A 22,528-nucleotide genomic window follows, 5' to 3' on the forward strand; every position below is an offset into this window, starting at 1 on the left:
AACCTGCCCTTTTCGCCGCCCATGTGAAGGGGGCGGGGCGAAGCGAAGGGGGCGGGGCTTAGCGGCGTTCGCAGGCAGGGAGAGGACCTACTCTCTGCCTGAGAGTGAGGGGAGGCCGCTGGCGCAGCGCTGCTCCAGCGGCCTCCCCAATCCACCGCTCGGTGCTAAGCCAGTCCAGGACAGCTTTTCCTGGACTGGCTTAGGTAAGCAAAAATGCCGCCCTCCCTGGGGCCCTGACATAGCGCCGCCTGAAGCGGTCTCTTCAGGTCTCCTCATGGGAGGTGCAGCGCTGCCTTAGCCCCCTTACAGACGACCGTATGAATGGTCAATGTGCTATCCGGGTTTTTTGCCAGATTGTACACTAACCCATTCATTTCTATGAGCCCGTACATATGACTGTGAATTACACGGTCCTGTGTGTGGGCCGACAGTCCGGGCCGCATAATATGGAACAGGTCCTATTTCTGTCCGATATTTCTGTCCCGCTTCACGGCTCCTATTCAGTGAATGAAAGGGGCTGCGGAAAAATGCCCTATGCATGACTGATGCGCTGCCAGTGCCATATATTCACAGCAGCCAGTTACTAAACGGATGTGTTCTACTGGCTTTAGACACAAATCCCTAAAACATACATTACTTGTATGGAGAAAAGGAAATTTTCATGTAGATCAAAATCAGAAGATAAGCCAATGCATCATCAGTGTTAAGCATTCCCCTAGAACTCATGTGATGTAGCTGCGCATTAAAGATGCAACGTCTGTAAAGTTTTTGGCAGGTATATTTATATATTAATAGAATTTAAGAAAGTCTCCTGTGCAGAAAATGAAGATGTTCATTGAAGCTACTTCTAACGATGACCACCATACTTGGCCACCCAGTCTGTTCTTCCATGAATTGGTTGGATTGGTTGTTGGCGATTTAACACAGAAATGTTTTTTGCTGCAGGTTTGTAAACTGGAGCAGGAAACTGAGATCGCACAGCTTTTGTTTTCCATGCGTCGTAATCTAAAATGGAAAGGAGATAAAACGCACATTGTAGTGATTGAATTTCATTTTCAGCGCATTGTTAGGGTAAATTCACACGGGGTTCACTCGGAGGCCGCCTCAGGTTCCGGACCAAAAAACAGGTAGCCATGACTGAATGCCGATGCATTGCACCAGCATCCAGTCGCGTACTCTGCTCTGGATTAGGCTAAATGAATGGGCCTAGTCGGGAGTGTCTTCAGGCGGAATCGCGAGGTGAATCGGCCTGAAGAATGAGCATCTTGCTTCTTTTTCCGGGAGCCAGAACAAATGGCTCCTGGAAAAAAGACCTGACCGCTACATTGATTTCAATGGAAGCCGTCTTTTTGGTCAGGATTTTGAGGCGAATACGGAGTCAAAATCATAACCAAAAAACCCTGTGTGAACTTACTCTTAGTGTGGGTGTATTACAATAGGAAAAAAACTGATGCTAGGTTCACACTAGCGTTTGGCTTTCTGTTCCCTGGGTCCGCTTGGGGACCTGAAGAAAACGGAACTCTAACCCACGCAATAAGCAGTTACACACGAAACCCGTGGACCCCTTAGACTACTTAGACTATAATGGGTCCATCGGGTTTCTGCCTCAAAAATGTGGAGAGAAAAGTCCTGCTTGCACAGGGCTGAATCCCCGAACGGGGAGCAGGCGCAGGCTTGCACCTAACATAACTGTATAGGAAGAACCATAGTTTTTTTAAACAAGTACTTCATGCCTGCTGTAAATTGACTAATATTTCTGTCCATAAACACAAAGCAGAGTCTGACTTCTACCCTGCTATTACACTACTATGTGATACAGTGCTGAGGCTGCTATAATCACAAGGTTTTGTTAGCAAGCATGTTTCCTTTACACACACAGACAGCGTGTAATTCCCTGCATACAATATTAAAGCTGTACCAGCTATATCCCTATATGTTCCTGCAGCTAAAATCAGCAAGGGCTGCGGTAATTCAATCAACTCTACTCTGTCAAATGCTGATATTAATGGAGTTCGCAGTCTGCAAGTGAATGCAGGTACCAGCAAGGGATCATTTTCAGAAAATAGAAACTTAGCGGTAGTCTTACTCGTTTTTTTTAATGCTTAACCCTTTAAAGAGGCAGGGAAGTGTGTACATTAATGCTCATTGCCATTTTTATATTTTACTTCCCCGCCTTCCAAAATTCGAAACTTTTTATTTATTTTTTCAACATACCGTATATACTCGAATATAAGCCGACCCGAATATAAGCCGACCCCCCTAATTTTACCACAAAAAACTGGGAAAACTTATTGACTCGAGTATAAGCCTAGGGGGGGAAATGCAGCAGTTACTGGAAAATTTCAAAAATTAAAATGGCCAGAGTTTTTGGGTGCAGTAGTTGCTGGGAAAGGGGAGGGGGTGTTTTGGTTGTCTGTCTGCCCCTTCCCTGAGCTTGAGGACTGGGTTTTTTCTTCCCCCCACTTGGAATTCAGTCTGGCTGAATATAGTGTATCTGCAGTGCTCCTATTAACCCCTTCCCGACAGAACAGGAGCACTGCAGATCCCCTATATTCAGTAGACCGGGCACTTTCAGACACAGGGATACCTAATGTGTATGTGTGTCAGTCATTTTCTACTTTTGTATGTATTCTAGGAAAAGGAGTGTTTTAGAACTTTTATGTTTTTAAAATCTTTTTTTTTTTTTTTTTCCTTTTGCACTATTTTATGGGAGATTCTATACATTAATATTGTGGCTGATCATAGACCCTCCCTCCTAAAAAAAAAATAAAAAATATGTAACCCGAAATGGTGCCAAATGAAAGCTCAACTTGTCATGCAAAGAATAAGCTTTCACTTAGTTACCGTATATACTCGAGTATAAGCCGAGGGGGGCTTTTTCAGCACAAAAACTGGGCTGAAAAATTCGGCTTATACTCGAGTATATACGGTAACTAAGTGAAAGCTTATTCTTTGCATGACAAGTTGAGCTTTCATTTGGCACCATTTCGGGTTACATATTGTGTTTTGAATAGCTTTTATTAATATTTTGGGGAATCTGTGTGAAAAAAAAACACAATTCTATCAATTTTTTGCGGAGTTCATTCTGCATTAAAAATGACAAGACAACTTTGACTGGCGGGTCATTCCAATTATGGCGATACTATATTTCGATTGGCTTTATTAGATTTTATTAGAGATGAGCGAGTACTGTTCGGATCAGCCGATCCGAACAGCACGCTCGCATAGAAATGAATGGACGTAGCCGGCACGCGGGGGGCGTGCCGGCTACGTCCATTCATTTCTATGCGAGCGTGCTGTTCGGATCGGCTGATCCGAACAGTACTCGCTCATCTCTAGATTTTATCACTTTTAGAAATAAAATAAATGAAGGATTTTCTTGGGGTCCCTGTATTCTGATGCCTATAACTTCTTTACAGTTTTGTTGACGGAGATATGTAATGGCTCTTTACTTGTGGGGCAAGTTGTACCTTTTATTGGTACCAGTGTTTGCTATGTATGACTTTTGTTTTTTTTTAATGTTATTTTTTAGGGAAAGCAATCACCTCATTATGTTATTTTACGCATTGTGGTATATATATATATATATATATATATATATATACAGTCCTATGAAAAAGTTTGGGCACCCCTATTAATCTTAATCATTTTTAGTTCTAAATATTTTGGTGTTTGCAGCAGCCATTTCAGTTTCATATATCTAATAACTGATGGACACATTAATATTTCAGGATTGAAATGAGGTTTATTGTACTAACAGAAAATGCGCAATATGCATTAAACCAAAATTTGACCGGTGCAAAAATATGGGCACCTCAACAGAAAAGTGACATTAATATTTAGTACATCCTCCTTTTGGAAAGATAACAGCCTCTAGTCGCTTTCTGTAGCTTTTAATCAGTTCCTGGATCCTGGATGAAGGTATTTTGGACCATTTCTTTCTACAAAACAATTCAAGTTCAGTTAAGTTTGATGGTCGCCGAACATGGACAGCCCGCTCTCAAATGATCTGAAAACAAAGATTGTTCAACATAGTTGTTCAGGGGAAGGATACAAAACGTTGTCTCAGAGATTTAACCTGTCAGTTTCCACTGTGAGGAACATAGTAAGGAAATGGAAGACCACATGGACAGTTCTTGTTAAGCCCAGAAGTGGCAGGCCAAGAAAAATATCAGAAAGGCAGAGAAGAAGAATGGTGAGAACAGTCAAGGACAATCCACAGACCACCTCCAAAGAGCTGCAGCATCATCTTGCTGCAGATGGTGTCACTGTGCATCAGTCAGCAATACAGCGCACTTTGCACAAATAGAAGCTGTATGGGAGAGTGATGAGAAAGAAGCCGTTTCTGCACGTATGCCACAAATAGAGTTGCCTGAGGTATGCAAAAGCACATTTGGAGAAGCCAACTTCATTTTGGAAACAAAGATTGAGTTGTTTGGTTATAAAAAAAGGCGTTATGCATGGCGTCCAAAAAGAAACAGCATTCCAAGAAAAACACTTGCTACACACTGTAAAATTTGGTGGAGGTTCCATCATGCTTTGGGGCTGTGTGGCCAATGCCGGCACCGGGAATCTTGTTAAAGTTGAGGGTCGCATGGATTCCACTCAGTATCAGCGGATTCTTGAGAATAATGTTCAAGAATCAGGGACGAAGTTGAAGTTACGTCGGGGATGGATATTTCAGCAAGACAATGATCCAAAACACTGCTCCAAATCCTCAGGCATTCATGCAGAGGAACAATTACAATGTTCTGGAATGGCCATCCCAGTCCCCAGACCTGAATATCATTGAACATCTGTGGGATGATTTGAAGCGGGCTGTCCATGCTCGGCGACCATCTAACTTAACTGAACTTGAATTGTTTGTCCAAAATACCTTTATCCAGGATCCAGGAACTGATTAAAAGCTACAGGAAGCGACTAGAGGCTGTTATCTTTGCAAAAGGAGGATGTACTAAATATTAATGTCACTTTTCTGTTGAGGTGCCCATACTTTTGCACCGGTCAAATTTTGGTTTAATGCATATTGCACATTTTCTGTTAGTACAATAAACCTCATTTCAATCCTGAAATATTACTGTGTCCATCAGTTATTAGATATATCAAACTGAAATGGCTGTTACAAATACCAAAATATTTAGAACTAAAAATGATTAAGATTAATAGGGGTGCCCAAACTTTTTCATAGGACTGTATATATATATATATATATATATATATATATATATTTATAATTTTTTTTATGGCATTCACTGTATGGAATAAATAACACTAAGTGGGGGCTTACACAACATTTTTTTTATTTTTTGTTTACATTGTGTTTTTTTTTTTTTTAAATATAAAAGGTGGGTTTTTAACTTTTTATTATTTGTTCATTTTTTATGCTTAATTTTAAAGTCTTTTAACTTTTTTTAAATTATCTTTTTACCTATCCCACAAGGGGACTTGAACCTGGGATCTCTACTCCCCAGTATAGTAGGCTCCTTTTGTGTAATGTGCATATGAAGTCAAGAGGCCATTACTCGGCCTTTTGGTTGCCATGGCAACTCCTTGGACCCCGCAATATTATCGCATGGAATCTGAGAGGTGGCGAGGTATCAAGAGGGTTAATCTGCCAGAATTAATCTCATGGGGGCTGGTTATGGGCCTCGGCTGTGTTACACAGCCAAGTACCGGAGGTATTGCCGCAGGCACATGTCTTCTGTCATGTTTGTTTAGTTTTATGACAGAAGAAAAAGTATTGCATGTGTGACTTTTTCCTTTTCTTTTTCTCCCTATCAGTATGTCTTTGGAGTGTGGGAGGAAACCCACGCAAACTCAGGGAGGACATACAAACTCCTTGTAGATGTTGGCCTAGATAGGATTCAAACCCAGGACTCCAGCACTGCAAAGGTACAGTGTTAACCACTGAACCACCAAACCACCATGCTGCCTGTGTGGCTTTTTTTTTCCATCAAAAAAGTAGAAAACATGACGGAGAAAGCTTCCATCATGTTTTTTACAATGGGATGAATCCATCTGTCATTTAATGTCTATTGCTCTCATCCTATTATGGATGAGAGTAACGGATATTAAATAACAGTAGTGTAAACCTACTTTTACTGAACAACTGACATTTGATGTTAAGATTACCTAAGAGTTCTACCTAGTTGAGTACTGCCTGTAAGCCCATAGAGAGTGTGACTGCACTTAGATAAAGGAGTACATTGCATTGGTCTTGCTGTGAATAGCATAATTAATAGTACTGGTAACTACCAATTGAAATTGAATGTTGTAAACTATGCCAAGCCATAGGTATAGTATCTGCAAAAAGTGTAATTGCCACACTAGCATCTATGCCAAGAAGTGCAACCACTAATCTAGTACCTCTACCAAGAAGTGCCCTCTACAAGAAACTGTTGTAACCATTTATGAAAGACTGTTTGGAACCTCCAAGCTTTTTGTCTTAATACTGACTAAAGTTGTGTTCTGGATAATATGCTGGATCTTTGTGGGCCCCCAAGCTGAACACCCCACTCAGGGGTCAAAAATCTGTTAAAGTCGGACACCCTTACCAACCTCTTTAAGATATCAATTAAAATAGTGTTTTTCTCAAAGAACAGGACACTAAGCAAAGAATATAAGTGAAGTAGTTTCACAGGGTATGGGATATAAATTATAACTTTTAATAATATATATTAAAAGAATGGATCCATTATTTGTATACATATTACTAAAAGTCAAATTTTGTATCCCATACCCTGTAAAACGACATAGTTTCTTTTTGTGGGGATAGCACCTTTGGTGAAAGAATATACAGTCCTATGAAAAAGTTTGGGCACCCCTATTAATCTTAATCATTTTTAGTTCTAAATATTTTGGTATTTGCAACAACCATTTCAGTTTGATATATCTAATAACTGATGGACACAGTAATATTTCAGGATTGAAATGAGGTTTATTGTACTAACAGAAAATGCGCAATATGCATTAAACCAAAATTTGACCGGTGCAAAAGTATGGGCACCTCAACAGAAAAGTGACATTAATATTTAGTACATCCTCCTTTTGCAAAGATAACAGCCTCTAGTCGCTTCCTGTAGCTTTTAATCAGTTCCTGGATCCTGGATAAAGGTATTTTGGACAAACAATTCAAGTTCAGTTAAGTTAGATGGTCGCCGAGCATGGACAGCCCGCTTCAAATCATCCCACAGATGTTCAATGATATTCAGGTCTGGGGACTGAGAAGGCCATTCCAGAACATTGTAATTGTTCCTCTGCATGAATGCCTGAGGATTTGGAGCGGTGTTTTGGATCATTGTCTTGCTGAAATATCCATCCCCGGCGTAACTTCAACTTCGTCACTGATTCTTGAACATTATTCTCAAGAATCTGCTGATACTGAGTGGAATCCATGCGACCCTCAACTTTAACAAGATTCCCGATGCCGGCATTGGCCACACAGCCCCAAAGCATGATGGAACCTCCACCAAATTTTACAGTGGGTAGCATGTGTTTTTCTTGGAATGCTGTTTCTTTTTGGATGCCATGCATAACGCCTTTTTTTATAACCAAACAACTCAATTTTTGTTTCCAAAATGAAGCTGCCTTGTCCAAATGTGCTTTTTCATACCTCAGGCAACTCTATTTATGGCGTACGTGCAGAAACGGCTTCTTTCTCATCACTCTCCCATACAGCTTCTATTTGTGCAAAGTGCGCTGTATAGTTGACTGATGCACAGTGACACCATCTGCAGCAAGATGATGCTGCAGCTCTTTGGAGGTGGTCTGTGGATTGTCCTTGACTGTTCTCACCATTCTTCTTCTCTGCCTTTCTGATATTTTTCTTGGCCTGCCACTTCTGGGCTTAACAAGAACTGTCCCTGTGGTCTTCCATTTCCTTACTATGTTCCTCACAGTGGAAACTGACAGGTTAAATCTCTGAGACAGCTTTTTGTATCCTTCCGCTGAACAACTATGTTGAACAATCTTTGTTTTCAGATCATTTGAGAGTTGTTTTGAGTAGCCCATGATGCCACTCTTCAGAGGAGATTCAAATAGGAGAACAACTTTCAATTGGCCACCTTAAATATCTTTTCTCATGATTGGATACACCTGGCTATGAAGTTCAAAGCTCAGTGAGCTTACAAAACCAATTTTGTGCTTCAGTAAGTCAGTAAAAAGTAGTTAGGAGTATTCAAATCAATAAAATGATAAGGGTGCCCATACTTTTGCACCGGTCAAATTTTGGTTTAATGCATATTGCGCATTTTCTGTTGGTACAATAAACCTCATTTCAATCCTGAAATATTACTGTGTCCATCAGTTATTAGATATATCAAACTGAAATGGCTGTTGCAAACACCAAAATATTTAGAACTAAAAATGATTAAGATTAATAGGGGTGCCCAAACTTTTTCATAGGACTGTAAGTGAAGTCAAAATCTGTCACAGAAACATGTGGTCTAGATCATAGGGGGTCTTTGGAAAGGTTTCACTGTATAATAAAATTACTAAACACATAATGCCTGTGCACGAACAATAGTGAATTATGAAGATTTGTGTTTTCAAGGACAGTCCTCATATCTTCTGTTCACACTATACTACTCAGGCAACAGACAAACAAAGAAAACATAATTATTACTTCAATAAATTTTAAGTTTTAAGGCTGACACCTAACATCACTACACTCTCACTCACTGGCATATTCAGGAGTGCACGAAAAGACCCTTTGTGTTATATTAGGGCCCGTTCACACAGGCACAGTGGGGATAGATTATGGCGCGGAATCCACGTCATAATCCGCCTCCTCACAATGGTGGTCTATGGAGACCGCTAGTGTTCTTTTTTCCGCTAGCCGCATGTTGCCGCTAGCGGAAAAAAGAATTGACATGACCTTTCTTTAGGCGGATTCCGCCTCAGGAGGTCAATAGAAGTGAATGGGAGGCGGAAAAAAAAAAAAAGTGCTGCGGTTTTGGCGCGTTTTTTGGCAAAAACGTGACCAAAAACCGTGACACATTTTTTTACAGCCCATTCACTGTCCGGGAGGGGAAAACCGCCTGGCATTTTCTGAAGCGGTTTTTACCAAAAACCGCTCCAGAAAACGCTCCAAAAAAAACGCATCAAGGTCCAAAAACCGCTTCCTAATGAGGAAGTCCAGTAGACTTCTTCTTGGACGCTATACTGGGAAATCCGCCCTTTAGCACAATAATTCAGCTGCATTTTCACCCTTTATCCTTGTACCTGCACTACTTGGGAATATTTCAGGAGTGAGAGTGAGGTGATGTTAGGTGTCATTCTTAGGACTTTACAATTCATTTGGAGGCTTTTACTGAAATTAAACAAAGGTTATGTTGTATTTATTCATCTATACCCTGAGCTGTATGCAATGAAGTGGTTTAGGCCTTTGAGAGGGAAACCGTTAGCTACAGTGAAGTGTGTCTTCATATCTTTTGCAATGGTGGAGAGTGTACCTCATTTATGACAAAGCACATGTCTCCTCATAAATCATCTGCACTAAAATTTACACCAACATTTGTAACTTTTTCTAGAGTATAAGGAAGGCATGATAAACCGCCCTGTTGAATCTATGACAGACAAGTAGATGCCATACACATTCTTTATAATGTATAACGAAAATAGAAGAAAAAGGAATGATACAAAGAAAGTTCAGGCCTAAGGCTGGTAAAGGACACAACAAACACATTCTGTCAGCATAGAGATTACCTGGAATATTCTCAATAACTGCCTTTTGGCAGGTGGGTTTTGGTTTAATAATTTTTGGTTTATTGTTCACAGCATCACTGTTGTTGGGGAAAGCTGATAGGAATAGAGAAAGAAGCAGAAAAGAAATAAAAAGAAGAAAGCAGCAAGAAGACGCAGAATACAAAACAAATATAGTAGCAGGCAGCAATTTTTCTCTTCCTATGTGGTGAATTTCCCATTCATGCTTAACCTGACAGGCCTTTGTTCTTGGGCCTCTTGCCTTCAATGAGGAAAAGTCATTTTATTTACTTCAGGAGTATTAATTCAGCTTACCTGATTGTTAAGAATACATGTATAGATTAAAGACAATGAATAAAGTAAAGAAATAAATAATTAAAAATAGAATACACATACAAGACTACCCAGGGACTCTCCTGATGTTTCTGTTTCACAATTTCACAAATGTGAAATTACAACCTTAGGCCAGGGTCCGACGTAGCGTAAATGCTGCAATTTTTTCCACAGCAAACACCGCAACGTTTTACTGTACTTGCAATGTGGATGGCTAATCCCATCCACACACTGGAGAAAAATATCTGGAGTGGACATGCTGTGATTTAAAAAACTATTGCGTTCTTGTAAATCACAGCATGTGAATTATACCTACGTAAATGCTGGCGTTTTCAGTGTAGTTACAATTGAGGCAGAAAGTCTGCAGAGGAAAACTATGCAGCCTTTCTGTGACGAGCGCTGCGGAAAAGACGGTAGCGGAAACGTGGCTTGCTACGTGGGGCCTTAGCCTTAAAGCTCTGTCCTCAGAACTCTGCATTGTGCTGTTCCTCTGCAATTCCTCTAGGAAATGTACGATAATGAGACATGTCTATATACACTACCCAATCAATGACAGTGCAAGGTCTTAAGCACACGACAGTTATACAACGAATGTCAATCTGTTTTACATCAGTTAAAAACATATCCATTGGATTTATGTGTCTATAAAAATAGCCAAAGATTGAGCAGGTCAGTTTTTTGACAGGCATGAAAAAGAGCCAAACAACCAGATATGTGAATAGACACAATGAAATCAATGTGTTCTAATTTTTTAACTGTCTTATGAATAAGGCCTAAGGCCATTCACATATCAATTTTTAGATCTGCTTACTAAGAGATCATTGACATTGTAAAAATAACAAACCAACAGATCCATTTCAATGATTTTTTCATTTGAGACAAACGTATGGTATACTATTTGTTTGTGTCCTTAAAAAATTCTAAACTGCATAAATGGTTCAATTTTACATTGATCTCTATGTAAATGAATGGCCATTCGTTAGAATTCGGTTTTTGCATCCATTAAACTTAACTAACTTTGTTATACAGATGTAAAAAACAGGATGTGAATGGAGGCTGAGGTTGTATACTAACACACCTGAATGACAAAGAGAATGGTCGCAGAAAAAAATATAAGAACACTTTTAAAAATTATAGATTTCAGAACAGTTACAATGGGCTTTGGAGAAAATTGTGACAATGAATATGTTTATATACACAATAACCACATATTCCTGTATACACTAGTCTTACTTGTTGCAGGCCCGATTGGTGCAAGTTGTATTCTTTGTCCTGCTGATCCAACTTCCTTCTTATGAAATGAAGGGATGTATCCTCCAGTTGTAGTGTATGAAGGGCCACCAACATTTCCTGCAGAAATCAAATGACAGTAACTGATACTAAAAAACTGAAATACTTAAGTACTAACGCATCTTGAGCTGCATCCCTTGACAACTATTTGTTAGATTTTTAATAGCCAGAGTCTCTTTCTGTAGGTATTACTCCCTACTTCTTGTTACAGCAATGTATGAATTCTCACTGAAAAAAAATAAACCAAAAAAATGGATGGAAATGTTGGATTCATGTAAAACTCAGCATGAAGTTGTGCCCCAGGGAAATATATAAATGAATACAGGTGTGTTCGGATTAAGCACTGGGCATTCCCAAAGAGGGCATAAAAGTGCTTTCCCCACTGCTCTATGAAAAGGTGCCTTTCAGGCTACTTTTGGGTAAGGTACCCCTTGATAAGAGATCTTTGACTATTGACACACATTGCACAGGGGCACACAATCGGAATGAGAGAAGCAGGATGATTTGACAAACTGACTCCCTGTTGGGAGTGGTAGCTGCATGGGGGAAGACACATACAATGAACAAGTTCCGGGCTCTGATCAATCAAAAGCAGTTTCCTTGTCCACCTTCCAGACACAGGTGGCATTTTTTTTTTAATGTAGATTGTGAGCCCCACATAGAGCTCACAATGTACATTTTCCCCTATCAGTATGTCTTTGGAATATGGGATGGAAATCCATGCAAACACGGGGAGAACATACAAACTCCTTGCAGATGGTTTTTTGCCCTTGGTGAGATTTGAACACCAGGACTCCAGCGCTGCAAGGCTACAGTGCTAACCACTGAACCACCATGTGGCCCCCACACAGGTGGCATTTTTGTTACATTTCTAGAACATTTCCAGGTCTTAGCAAACAGAAATTTGATGTCACAGTTCCCATTTTCCTGTTCTGCCAGACATTACCTTTGTTTTTAGTAGTGTGAACAAGATACCTAGACTGCTATGGACTGGAAACATATTGTCTTTTGCGACTAATCCAGGATCTGTTGCCTGTTGGATTCAAGTTCGGAAGCCTCATGGTGAGGGTTTCAATCCAGCCTTTGCAGTGGAGGAAAATACCCCTCGTAGTGGTACAAGGGATAGAGCTCAACAATATGTGCAGAACCTCCTGTGGCCACATATGTTGCCTCTCATGGCAGGGCTGACTACTGGCATTTTTCAGCAGGATAATGCACACCCACAAACAATAAAGGTTTTCCAGTGATTTACCCACCAGATGGCAGCGCTTTTTTGGCCTACTCAATTGTCAGACCTCAGCAAGCTACGAGTATGCAGGATCTACAGGTCCAGCTTTGACATTTGTGGGTATATATGCCACAGGATACCATACAGGACCTATACACCTTCATACTCAACCATATCTCATCTTATATCCAGGCTAGGAGTGGCTCAACAAGGTCCTAAGGTCTCCCTTCAATTGTACAGTTTTCCCCAATCCTTTCTCTCTAATATTATAATCATTTTCATATATCTTTAATACATTCACACGTAGAAAGTTTCATTTCATTCCAACAACTCCTTGGTGTTTTTTTTCTCAATGACTGTATATATCTGCTCAGATCCTTTTGTATTATACCTTGCTGCTTGTGGACTCAAAGTAACAGGTTTCCAAAGGCCAAAAATAAGTCATTAAGAGGTTAGAGGTAGATCGTTTTATACTCAGAATACGCTATTCTTGCCATCAAAAATACTAAAATCCTGACAACAACCTGACAAACCCCATGAAAAATGCTAACAGATCCAATAAATAAAAGTCACAATGTTAATCTGAGACACTTTTTTGCAGTTTTCCTGGTGCTCTGGCCAAGGAAATCCACATCAGATACAGTATGCAGAGAACATATAAGCACCATGTTGTGGTTCTATTGTGTTATAAAATCATATATTTTGTCTTCTTATGAGCAAACATACCTGCATTGTTCCTATTAAATGTAATTCCACCTATTGGAGCAAGTGGTTTTGTGGATAGTGCACCTCCCCAGGTAGAATGATTTGCTTCTTTATTAGTAGATATGAGTCCTATATTTTTCGGGTTCATACCTTAACATGATTGAAAAGAAATGTTACTATGTTATTAAGTTGTATCAACCAAGGAAAACTTTATTTGGGAATCTGATATCCCCATGTTCCACCAACTTGTTTTCTAACGTACAAGATCAGTAGGTCGTAGATACACAATATATACAATAATAATACTCTCTGAATAGAACTTAAACCATATCCAGTTGCCTTTGTAGAGCTTCACCTAAACAGACCTATAGAAAGGCCAGGGCCCCACATGGTGTAAACACTGTTGAAAAAAACTAGTGTTTTAAAATCCAATCCACACATTGCGGGAAAAATACCCGTTGCGGCCTAAGTTTGGGGCCCCACGGCAGAAACACTGTGGGAAAAATTGCGTCGTTTTACAGTACAGGGTACAGTGGATGGGATTCACTTGAATCCCATGCCCGCTTTGCAGTAAAAACCGCCATGCGGACAAGCTGTGATTTCCAAAACCAGCACAGTTATGGAAATTGCAGCATGTCAATTATACCTACAGAAATGCTGGCGGATTCCCCATAGGTATAATTGGAACAGAAAGTCCGTGAAGGAAAACTGAAAATTGAAGTACTGTGGGAAGAACCGCAATACGTTCCTGCCGTGGTTTTCCCTGCAGCGCTTTATTGCTGCGGAACGTCCCGTGGGGCCTTAGCCTAAAATGGGTTTTTTTTTACTCCTGTCCATCCTTTTAGGACATGAGCAGTACTGAAGGGGAAACAAGACTCACCACAAATAGATGCCAATCATGGAAGCTCTAAGCATAAAAACTCCCCTACGTTATGAAAATAAGGATCTGCAAACCGTCACCTTGCCATTTAATGAGTTACCTGGTAGATATCTTGATTGTCTAAGATAGTGCTGTTTAGCAGATGTTGTTTGTCCAGAGTCTGTTCTTATAATACCCATATTTGATGAACCTTTATTTAATTCTCCAGTGGAAACTGAATCTGTAAAACTGAAAACAAAATGTGTAATATAACTAACAATGAACAGACTTGCAGTGGCACATGTACCATTTATTTATATGGATGGATACACTTTATCCATGGCGCACCATATAAATACATGGGCTAGGTCATCAGTATCTGAGCAATGGATTTTTGACACCCAGAACCCACATGATCAGCTGATCCACTTGCGTTCCTTAACAGGATTATGCCCGGTTCACACTAGCTTATGTGGTCCGCATGAGGACCCCTTTCCCTGACGGAATACAAGAGCAACTGCAAGCGCTGTGCAGTTAAAACGCACAGACCCCATAGACTATAGTGGGACATTTTAGTCTATGGGGTCCATGCCCTTTAACTGCACAGCGCTTGCAGTTGCGCCTGTCCTCATGCGGACTCCTTGTGGACGGAACACATAAGCTAGTGTGAACCGACCATTCCAGCTCATCCATCACTATAGTTTCCAGCACCCAACAGCAGTCCTGTCAGCTGATCAGTGCAGGGTCCAGGTGACAGACCCTCACCAATCAGATACCAATGAACTATCCTGTGGATAAGTCATAAATAGGAAAACTGCCTGGAGGCCATAAAGGGGTATTCCCACAAACATAACCATATTTAAATAATAGACAATTACAAGTTAAACATTTTTGTGAACATTTTGCTGAGTTTTACAGATTTTCTCTTAGTGGTGACAGACTGCTGTCTTGACTGTCTTGATCATTTGCCACTGGATACCACCATGAACGCGGGAACTTTCAATAGCCTGGAACTACAGCCATGATTTCTACTCCTTCTAAATGGATGCTATACCGGGATGTCAAGCTCTTTCTCAGGTAAACAGAGCTCATCTCATATATAAAGATATATTTAAAAAAAATTAACAGACTTAAAATTTTGGCTTGAAAAATGACATGATGATAAAAGCTGGATACTGAACATATTGAAAATGAAATAAAAGCAATATTCCCCCAGCCTGAATGACCGTGGTGAGAAGAAGTGTATGGAATGGTAACTGAGAATCCCATTGTCACGCGGTACAGTGGGCACTCTCACTAGGCTATTTCTATAAGTAGCAATTGGTGAATAGGTAAGGAAAAAATCTAAGACTGAGGTCACGTGGTTGAAACACAGCCAGCAACAGTTTTCAACCCACCCCCCTGAAAGCAGCATGAGACCTGCCAAAGGCTGCCTCAAAATTCACCCCATTTTTGGGTGGTTTTTGCATTGTGGAAATTTAGCAATGTGTCTACCCAATGTAAAACCAGCCTTATACAGATGTGTAGGCAATAGAGATGAGCGAGTACTGTTCGGATCAGCTGATCCGAACAGCACGCTCCATAGAAATGAATGGATGCACCTGGTACTTCCGCTTTGACGGCGGCCGGCCACTTAACCCCCCGCGTGCCGGCTACGTCCATTCATTTCTATGCAAGCGTGCTGGTCGAATCGGCTGATCCGAACAGTACTCGCTCATCTCTACTAGGCAATCATTTCATTCAGTTCATGGTCAAGACTTTAATATCAATCTCACCTATACAAAGAGTTGTCATTTTTGTTTTCTTTCACAACAGTCATACTGGGCTTCTTAGAAAATGAGATACCAAAGTCTGTATCAAATTCATCCCAGCTGTCTTTCAAGATGGACTGGCCCCAGCGGCGTCTTCCATTTTTAAGGTTAGCAGCACTGTTCTGCGGACCATTGGTTACTTGCTTCTGTGTTACAAAATCAAAAACAGAATCAACCTGGTTACAGAGGAGCAGATAAAGGGGCATCAGCTTTTATACAGAGCAAAGACATTCATGTGGGAAGATTTCTCTGCAATGAGTGAAGCTGAATATCTCTCTGCAAGAATTTTTCCCATGAACAAAACTTAGCATCTATCCACAGGAAAGTGTCTGATCGATAGGGTACAGCTGTTCATGTGAATCCTGAGGCTCCAATGGAATGGAGCACTGAATGGTGGTGTGTATACTTGGTCCCTGTTCACTTCAATAGGATTGCTGTAGATAGCTGAAAGCAGCGCCCTATCGGTTACCCCAGGGCCGGCTCCAGGTTTTTATGGGCCCTTGGGCGACAGAGCCTCAGTGGGCCCCCTTGTAAAGGAGGCGGGGGAGTCGAGACACTGTGCGTTGCAGATGAAGCGAGTGACGTCACACAGGAGTGTGGCTTCACCAACGCCATACCTCCCAACTTTTAAAGAGTAGAAAGAGGGGCAAAATGTGCGGCGTGCTCTGCGCGCCGCGGCAAATTTGGCTCCACCCACTTTTATGTTAACTCCACCCATTCTCATTCATTTTTCATGTGCTCCCACACAGTATAATCCTCCTACAGTCACCTGTAAATTATATGCGCCCCCCTCCATCTCTCCCCCAGTTTCATATACACCCTTCCTCTGCCCCCAGTTTCATGTCCCCCCCTCCATCTCTGTCCCCAGTTCCATCACGTTCTCCCCCTTCATATGCCCACAGTTTCATGTCCCCCGTCTCTGCTCCAGTGTCATGCTGTTCCACCCCCCCATCTGCCCCAGTGTCATGCCATTCCCCCCCCTTCATTTGCCCCCCAGTTTCATTGGGCCCCCTCCATCTCTGTCCCCAGTTTCATGCCGTTCTCTCCCCACCCCCTTCATTTTCCCCAGTGTCATGCCATTCCCTCCCCTTCATTTGCCCCCCAGTTTCATGGGCCCCCTTCATTATGTTCCACCTTAATATAATACAAAACAAACACTCACCTTCCATTGTTCCTCCGATGCTCCTCTCTCCGCTCTCACTCCATTCACATAGGCGATTAAAGCAGGAGCTGTGACAGCTCAGCTTCTGCTTTAAAGCTGCGGTCCGGCTTGCGTGTGTAAGCGCGATGTGATGACGTCACCTCACCTTCCATTGTTCCTCCGATGCTCCTCTCTCCGCTCTCACTCCATTCACATAGGCGATTAAAGCAGGAGCTGTGACAGCTCAGCTTCTGCTTTAAAGCTGCGGTTCGGCTTGCGTGTGTAAGCGCGATGTGATGACGTCATCGCGCCTACACACACAAGCTGGACCGCAGCTTTAAAGCAGGAGCTGAGCTGTCACAGCTCCTGCTTTAATCGTCTATGTATTCAGCTCATCGGCGTCCGTCGGACGCCGATGAGCTGAAATCGGGACAGGCAAGTGCTGGGGCGGGCAAGGGCCGGGGGGCCCCCAGAGACTCTGGGGGCCCCGGCACTTGCCCGACTATGCCGTGCACTGACGCCGGCACTGGGTTACCCCCTATTCTCATGAAAGGTGATAATCCCAGTGGTCAGTCTGCCACCAGTACGACAACTATTCCCTATCCTTTTCATAGGTTTTACATTTTATTTATGGGAAAAGCGCTGTAAGTTGGTCACACAACTGAATCTGTATGTTTGGCATGGTTAAGCTTACATGTTTATTTCAGTAGGGAGAGGGGAGTAAATTGCAGTCAGACTCCTCTAATATCAGTTGATCTCCTACAGTAAAGCTCCATTCACACGGATGAAATTGGCGCTATAATTGGTGCTGAATTTTCCACACTGAAAAAAAAGTCTCCCATTGATTTCTATGGGTTCCGCTAGCTTTTTTTCCCACTAGCGGAATTTTCAGCTAGCGGCACCCATTGAAGTCAAAGGGAGGGTCCATTCACATGGAGGAAAATGGTGAGGAATTTGGTGTGGAATTTACCACGCTGAAAATAGAGCCTCCCATTGACTTCAATGGGTTCTGCTAGCTTTTTTTTCCCCACTATCCGCTGCTGGAAAAAAAAGCTAGCAGAACCCATTGAAATCAATGGGAAGCTTTTTTTCAGTGTGGAAAATTCCACACCAAATTCCTCACCATTTTCCTCAGTGTGAATGGACCCAGATGCTTTTTTTGCAGCGTGGAAAATTCAGCACCAAATAAAGCGCCATTTTCCTCCATGTGAAATCCAACACAATGCATTGTGGGAGAGGCATAAGGCCCTGACAAAATCACAGACAAAACTAAAAAGTTACTGACAGTTACTTCAAGTGTGTTTTACATTAATGGTTTGCTAAAATGAATATGTTTGAGGACTATATATATATTTAGATATATAATCACACCAAGTCAATAGTGATATTATACCAATGTTACTTACTGGAGAGATGGTTTTGAGGTTGGGGAGCGCTCCTTGGGGGGCGATGGCTGGCAGCTGGTTGTTAGCTGTGTTTTGTGGCAGCTGTATTTGCTGCAGTGGTCTGTGCAAGGCAGGCGATTCACTTGGTAATGTCTTTTCTTGTGTGTCCATTGGAGGGGAGGTTTTCTTTTTCATCTCAGATAAAGGCTGTAGTTCATAGGGCTGCACTAGTTTATCTGAGGGCTTTTTCTGCTCCACCTGAGCTGGAGGTCCAAGTGCTTGTCCAACTTGAAAATAAGGGTACCTCAAAGCCTTGATAAGTGAACAAATGCATTAAAAACTTCCCTCTATTTCTGTTCATACTCTATTCCTTTTAATGGATGTCTGTTTTCCATTACCTCTACGCTCAAGTCATAGGATTAAATCTGAGAAATGCATTTCTAAAACAACATCTATTTATTCTTGAAATTCTTAGAAAAATGAAAACAATAACATAACCATACAATAAACCTACTAGATGTCTTAAGGTGATGAGTAGGCTGCATGTTTAATAACAAATGTTGAATTTCATTTTTTCCAGGTTCATGACTAGATACATTTTCCTGGTTTTGGTCCATGCAATTTTGGAGGTGACAAATTTTTTTTTGTTGGTTTATTTAAATTATTTTTGGCTGTTTCGGTGACATACAGGGCTTTATTTTTATATCATTTTTTTGTCTTTCCTTATTTATTTTTCAAATATCCAGATTAATTTTAAAAAGGGGGAGAGGTCTATGCTATGGAAAAAAAAAAACAAAAAAAAAAACATTTTTAAGGGTCATAATTAGAGATGAGCGAACACTAAAATGTTCGAGGTTCGAAATTCGATTCGAACAGCCGCTCAATGTTCGTGTGTTCGAACGGGTTTCGAACCCCATTATAGTCTATGGGGAACAGATACTCGTTAAGGGGGAAACCCAAATCCGTGTCTGGAGGGTCACCAAGTCCACTATGACACCCCAGGAAATGATGCCAACACCTCTGGAATGACACTGGGACAGCAGGGGAAGCATGCCTGGGGGCATCTAACACACCAAAGACCCTCTATTACCCCAACATCACTGCCTAACAACTACACACTTTCCACATTCAAAAAAACCTCTATCAAAGTGGGAAAATACCTGGAAACCTTCTTTACTCCCCAAATGGATGGACACAAACCCCAATTTAAGCTCAACAAACAGTAACAACCACCCCTTTAAATCACGTTCCCCATGACAACCACAAATGGAATAGGCAATGGGAATTCCAAAAGCCCTCACCCTTAACTGTCATTTTGAGTGTGTGTGTGTGTGTGTGTGTGTGTGTGTGTGTGTGATGTGGTAAGACCTTCCAAAATTCACTTTTCTAGCCCTTAACATGAGCCCTTCCAAACAAAGTTACATGACCTTAAGCTGAGCTACCAGCAGAGATTGAGGCCCTTGGCATGAGTAGAGCCTTGCACCAGCAGTGTTTTTGGCACTTAGGGTGAGTTGAGCCTTGTACCAGCGTGTGTCCCTTAACATCAGGCGGGCCCTAAGTTCTGCGCTTTGCACAAAAGTTCCACATTAACTAGGCTGAATGGTACAAAGATTAGTAGGCCCGAGAACCAGGAACAGGTCTTGCAATGGCTGTCGGATAACGCTTAAAGCACATTGTCCACCAGCCAGTCAGCCTCTACCTCCTCTTACCCAACAGTCTTGTCCTCCTTCCACCCAAAATTCCCAATCTTCTCAGAACAATAACCCCAACTGTCCCTGCTCCCCAGAGCTGTTCTCCCTTCCTTTGACTGTACCGCAACCTGCCCCTCCATTTCGCGATTCCACGGACCTAACAGACGAGTATCTGTGTCCAGATGCTCAAACACTAGAGTCTCCTCCATTCCATCTCCGGTCGATTTGGTGGCGGATGACCAGCAACCCACCCTCATCGACGACGATGAGACGCAGTTGCTGTCAGGGCAGCCAGTTGACATGCGCATTGTGCAGGAGGAGGAGGCGAGACAGGAGTTGGAAGAGGAGGTGGTGGACGACGAGGACACCGACCCCACCTGGACAAGGCAGATGTCAAGCTGGGAAAGTAGTGTGGATGTTGAGGCAGGTGCAGCACCAAAAAGGGTAGCTAGAGGCAGAGACATGTCCAGAGGCAGAGGTCAGCTGCTTTGCCGAAGCCAGGCCAGACCCGGAATGTCCGAAGATGTTCCCTTTTGTACCCAGCCCAGAAAAACTCCCCCATCGAGGGCACGTTTCTTGAAGGTGTAGAGTTTTTTCAAGGAATGCGCCGAGGACAGATATAGTGTCGTCTATACAATTTGCCTCTCGAAATCGAGTAGGGGCCCTGAGAAGAGCAACCTGTCCACCACTTCAATGCACCGTCATTTGGAATCCAAGCAATGGAATCAGTGGCAGGCAGCAACGGCAGGACAAACGTCGCCCGCCGTTCATGCCACTGCCTCTGCTCACAGTGCTGGCGATGCACTCCAGAGGACGAGCCAGGACATCACTTCATCTGCCTCCGCCACTTTGTTGACTTCTCCCTCATCCTCCCCTGTTTCTGTCTTATCTCCTTCTCCTGCACCATCAAAGGCACCATCAGGCGCTTCTTTACAACAACCCACCATCTCTCAGACATTGGAGCGCCGGCAGAAATACACCGCTAACCACCCACCCACGCAAGCCTAGAACGCCAACATCGCTAAACTGCTGGCCCAGGAGAGGTTGGCGTTCCGGCTTGTTGAAACTCCCGCCTTCCCGGACCTGATGGCAACTGTGGCACCTCACTATGCCGTCCCTAGCCGTCTCAACTTCTCCCGGTGTGGCGTCCCCGCCTTGCACCAGCACGTGTCACTCAACATCAGGTGGGCCCTTAGTTCCGCGCTTTGCTGCAAGGTCCACTTGACCACCGACACTTGGACAAGCGCCTGTGGTCAGGGATGCTGCAGTGCTTATCTTTAATGACAGGCAGGGTGAATGTGGTGGAGTCTGTTCCCCGGGTGCAAACTGGGGTGGCCTATCTCCTCTCCCAGGCCAAAATTCATGGCAGGAGTAGACTGAAACCCTACGACGCTGCAACCTCCACCACAGCTACTAGCGGCAAACGCTAAAACACTGGTGTGGGGAGACGTCAGCAGGCGGTGCTGAAGCTCATCAGCTTGGGGGACAGACAGCACAGTGCCTCCGAGGTCAGGGATGCCATCCTGGCTGAGATGGCATTTTTTTTTCCCTGCTACACCTGGGGCCTGGCATTTTTACGCCTGTGATAATGGCTGGAACCTGGTAGCGGCTCTGGAGCTTGCCAGCCTCCAACACGTTCCATGTTTGGCCCACGTCTAACCTAGTGGTGCAAAGTTTTTTAAAAACATACCCAAATGTACCGAAGCTACTGTTGAAAATGCGGCGCTTGTGCGCCCACTTTTGCAAGTGCACAGGAGTCGCTGCTAGCCTAAAAACACTCTAGCAAGGCCTACATCTGTCCAAACACAGGCTGTTGTCCGTCATTCACACATGCTGAAACCCTACAATACCATATCTTGAGCAGGGTGTGTGAGCTGCACAGACCTTTGATGGAGTTCCATCTACAAAACCCAAGGGTTCCTCAAAGTCAGCAACCAAAGTTTCTGCACCATGAGTTTCCAGGGGTGGCAGAGTTATGGCTAGGGGAAGAGGCATGGATAGGGATGATGTCTAGGGGCAAAAGCAGTGTGGATGTGGAGGCAAGCTAAGCAGGAAAAACTGGGGGTACAAGCTAAGGCATGGACTGGGGTGATGTCTAGGGGCAAAAGCAGTGTGGATGTGGAGGCAAGCTAAGCAGGAAAAACTGGGGATACAAGCTAAGGCATGGACTGGGGTGATGTCTAGGGGCAAAAGCAGTGTGGATGTGGAGGCAAGCTAAGCAGGAAAAACTGGGGGTACAAGCTAAGGCATGGACTGGGGTGATGTCTAGGGGCAAAAGCAGTGTGGATGTGGAGGCAAGCTAAGCAGGAAAAACTGGGGGTACAAGCTAAGGCATGGACTGGGGTGATGTCTAGGGGCAAAAGCAGTGTGGATGTGGAGGCAA

The 22,528-nt window shown here is 42.8% G+C and overlaps 1 protein-coding gene across 4 annotated transcripts in view; it reads right to left on the reverse strand.

Moving 5' to 3' along the window:
- Positions 1 to 542: 542 nt before the first annotated feature.
- The window catches only part of MAK (male germ cell associated kinase), a 70,458-nt gene continuing 48,472 nt past the window's right edge, over positions 543 to 22,528 (reverse strand). For 3 of the 4 annotated variants that reach the window (XM_075270830.1, XM_075270831.1, XM_075270834.1), the window contains 7 exons: positions 18,476 to 18,766; positions 15,893 to 16,074; positions 14,239 to 14,366; positions 13,280 to 13,408; positions 11,269 to 11,385; positions 9,706 to 9,798; positions 543 to 1,005 (listed from right to left, as the gene is read on the reverse strand). In XM_075270830.1, coding sequence (XP_075126931.1) covers positions 848 to 1,005; positions 9,706 to 9,798; positions 11,269 to 11,385; positions 13,280 to 13,408; positions 14,239 to 14,366; positions 15,893 to 16,074; positions 18,476 to 18,766 — 1,098 coding nt within the window. In that variant the 3' untranslated portion in view covers positions 543 to 847. The remainder of the gene's footprint in view (positions 1,006 to 9,705; positions 9,799 to 11,268; positions 11,386 to 13,279; positions 13,409 to 14,238; positions 14,367 to 15,892; positions 16,075 to 18,475; positions 18,767 to 22,528) is intronic. The other variant, XM_075270832.1, reaches the window with a different exon arrangement.

This window comes from Leptodactylus fuscus, chromosome 4 (assembly GCF_031893055.1).
Source record: "Leptodactylus fuscus isolate aLepFus1 chromosome 4, aLepFus1.hap2, whole genome shotgun sequence".
Lineage (NCBI taxonomy): Eukaryota > Metazoa > Chordata > Amphibia > Anura > Leptodactylidae > Leptodactylus > Leptodactylus fuscus.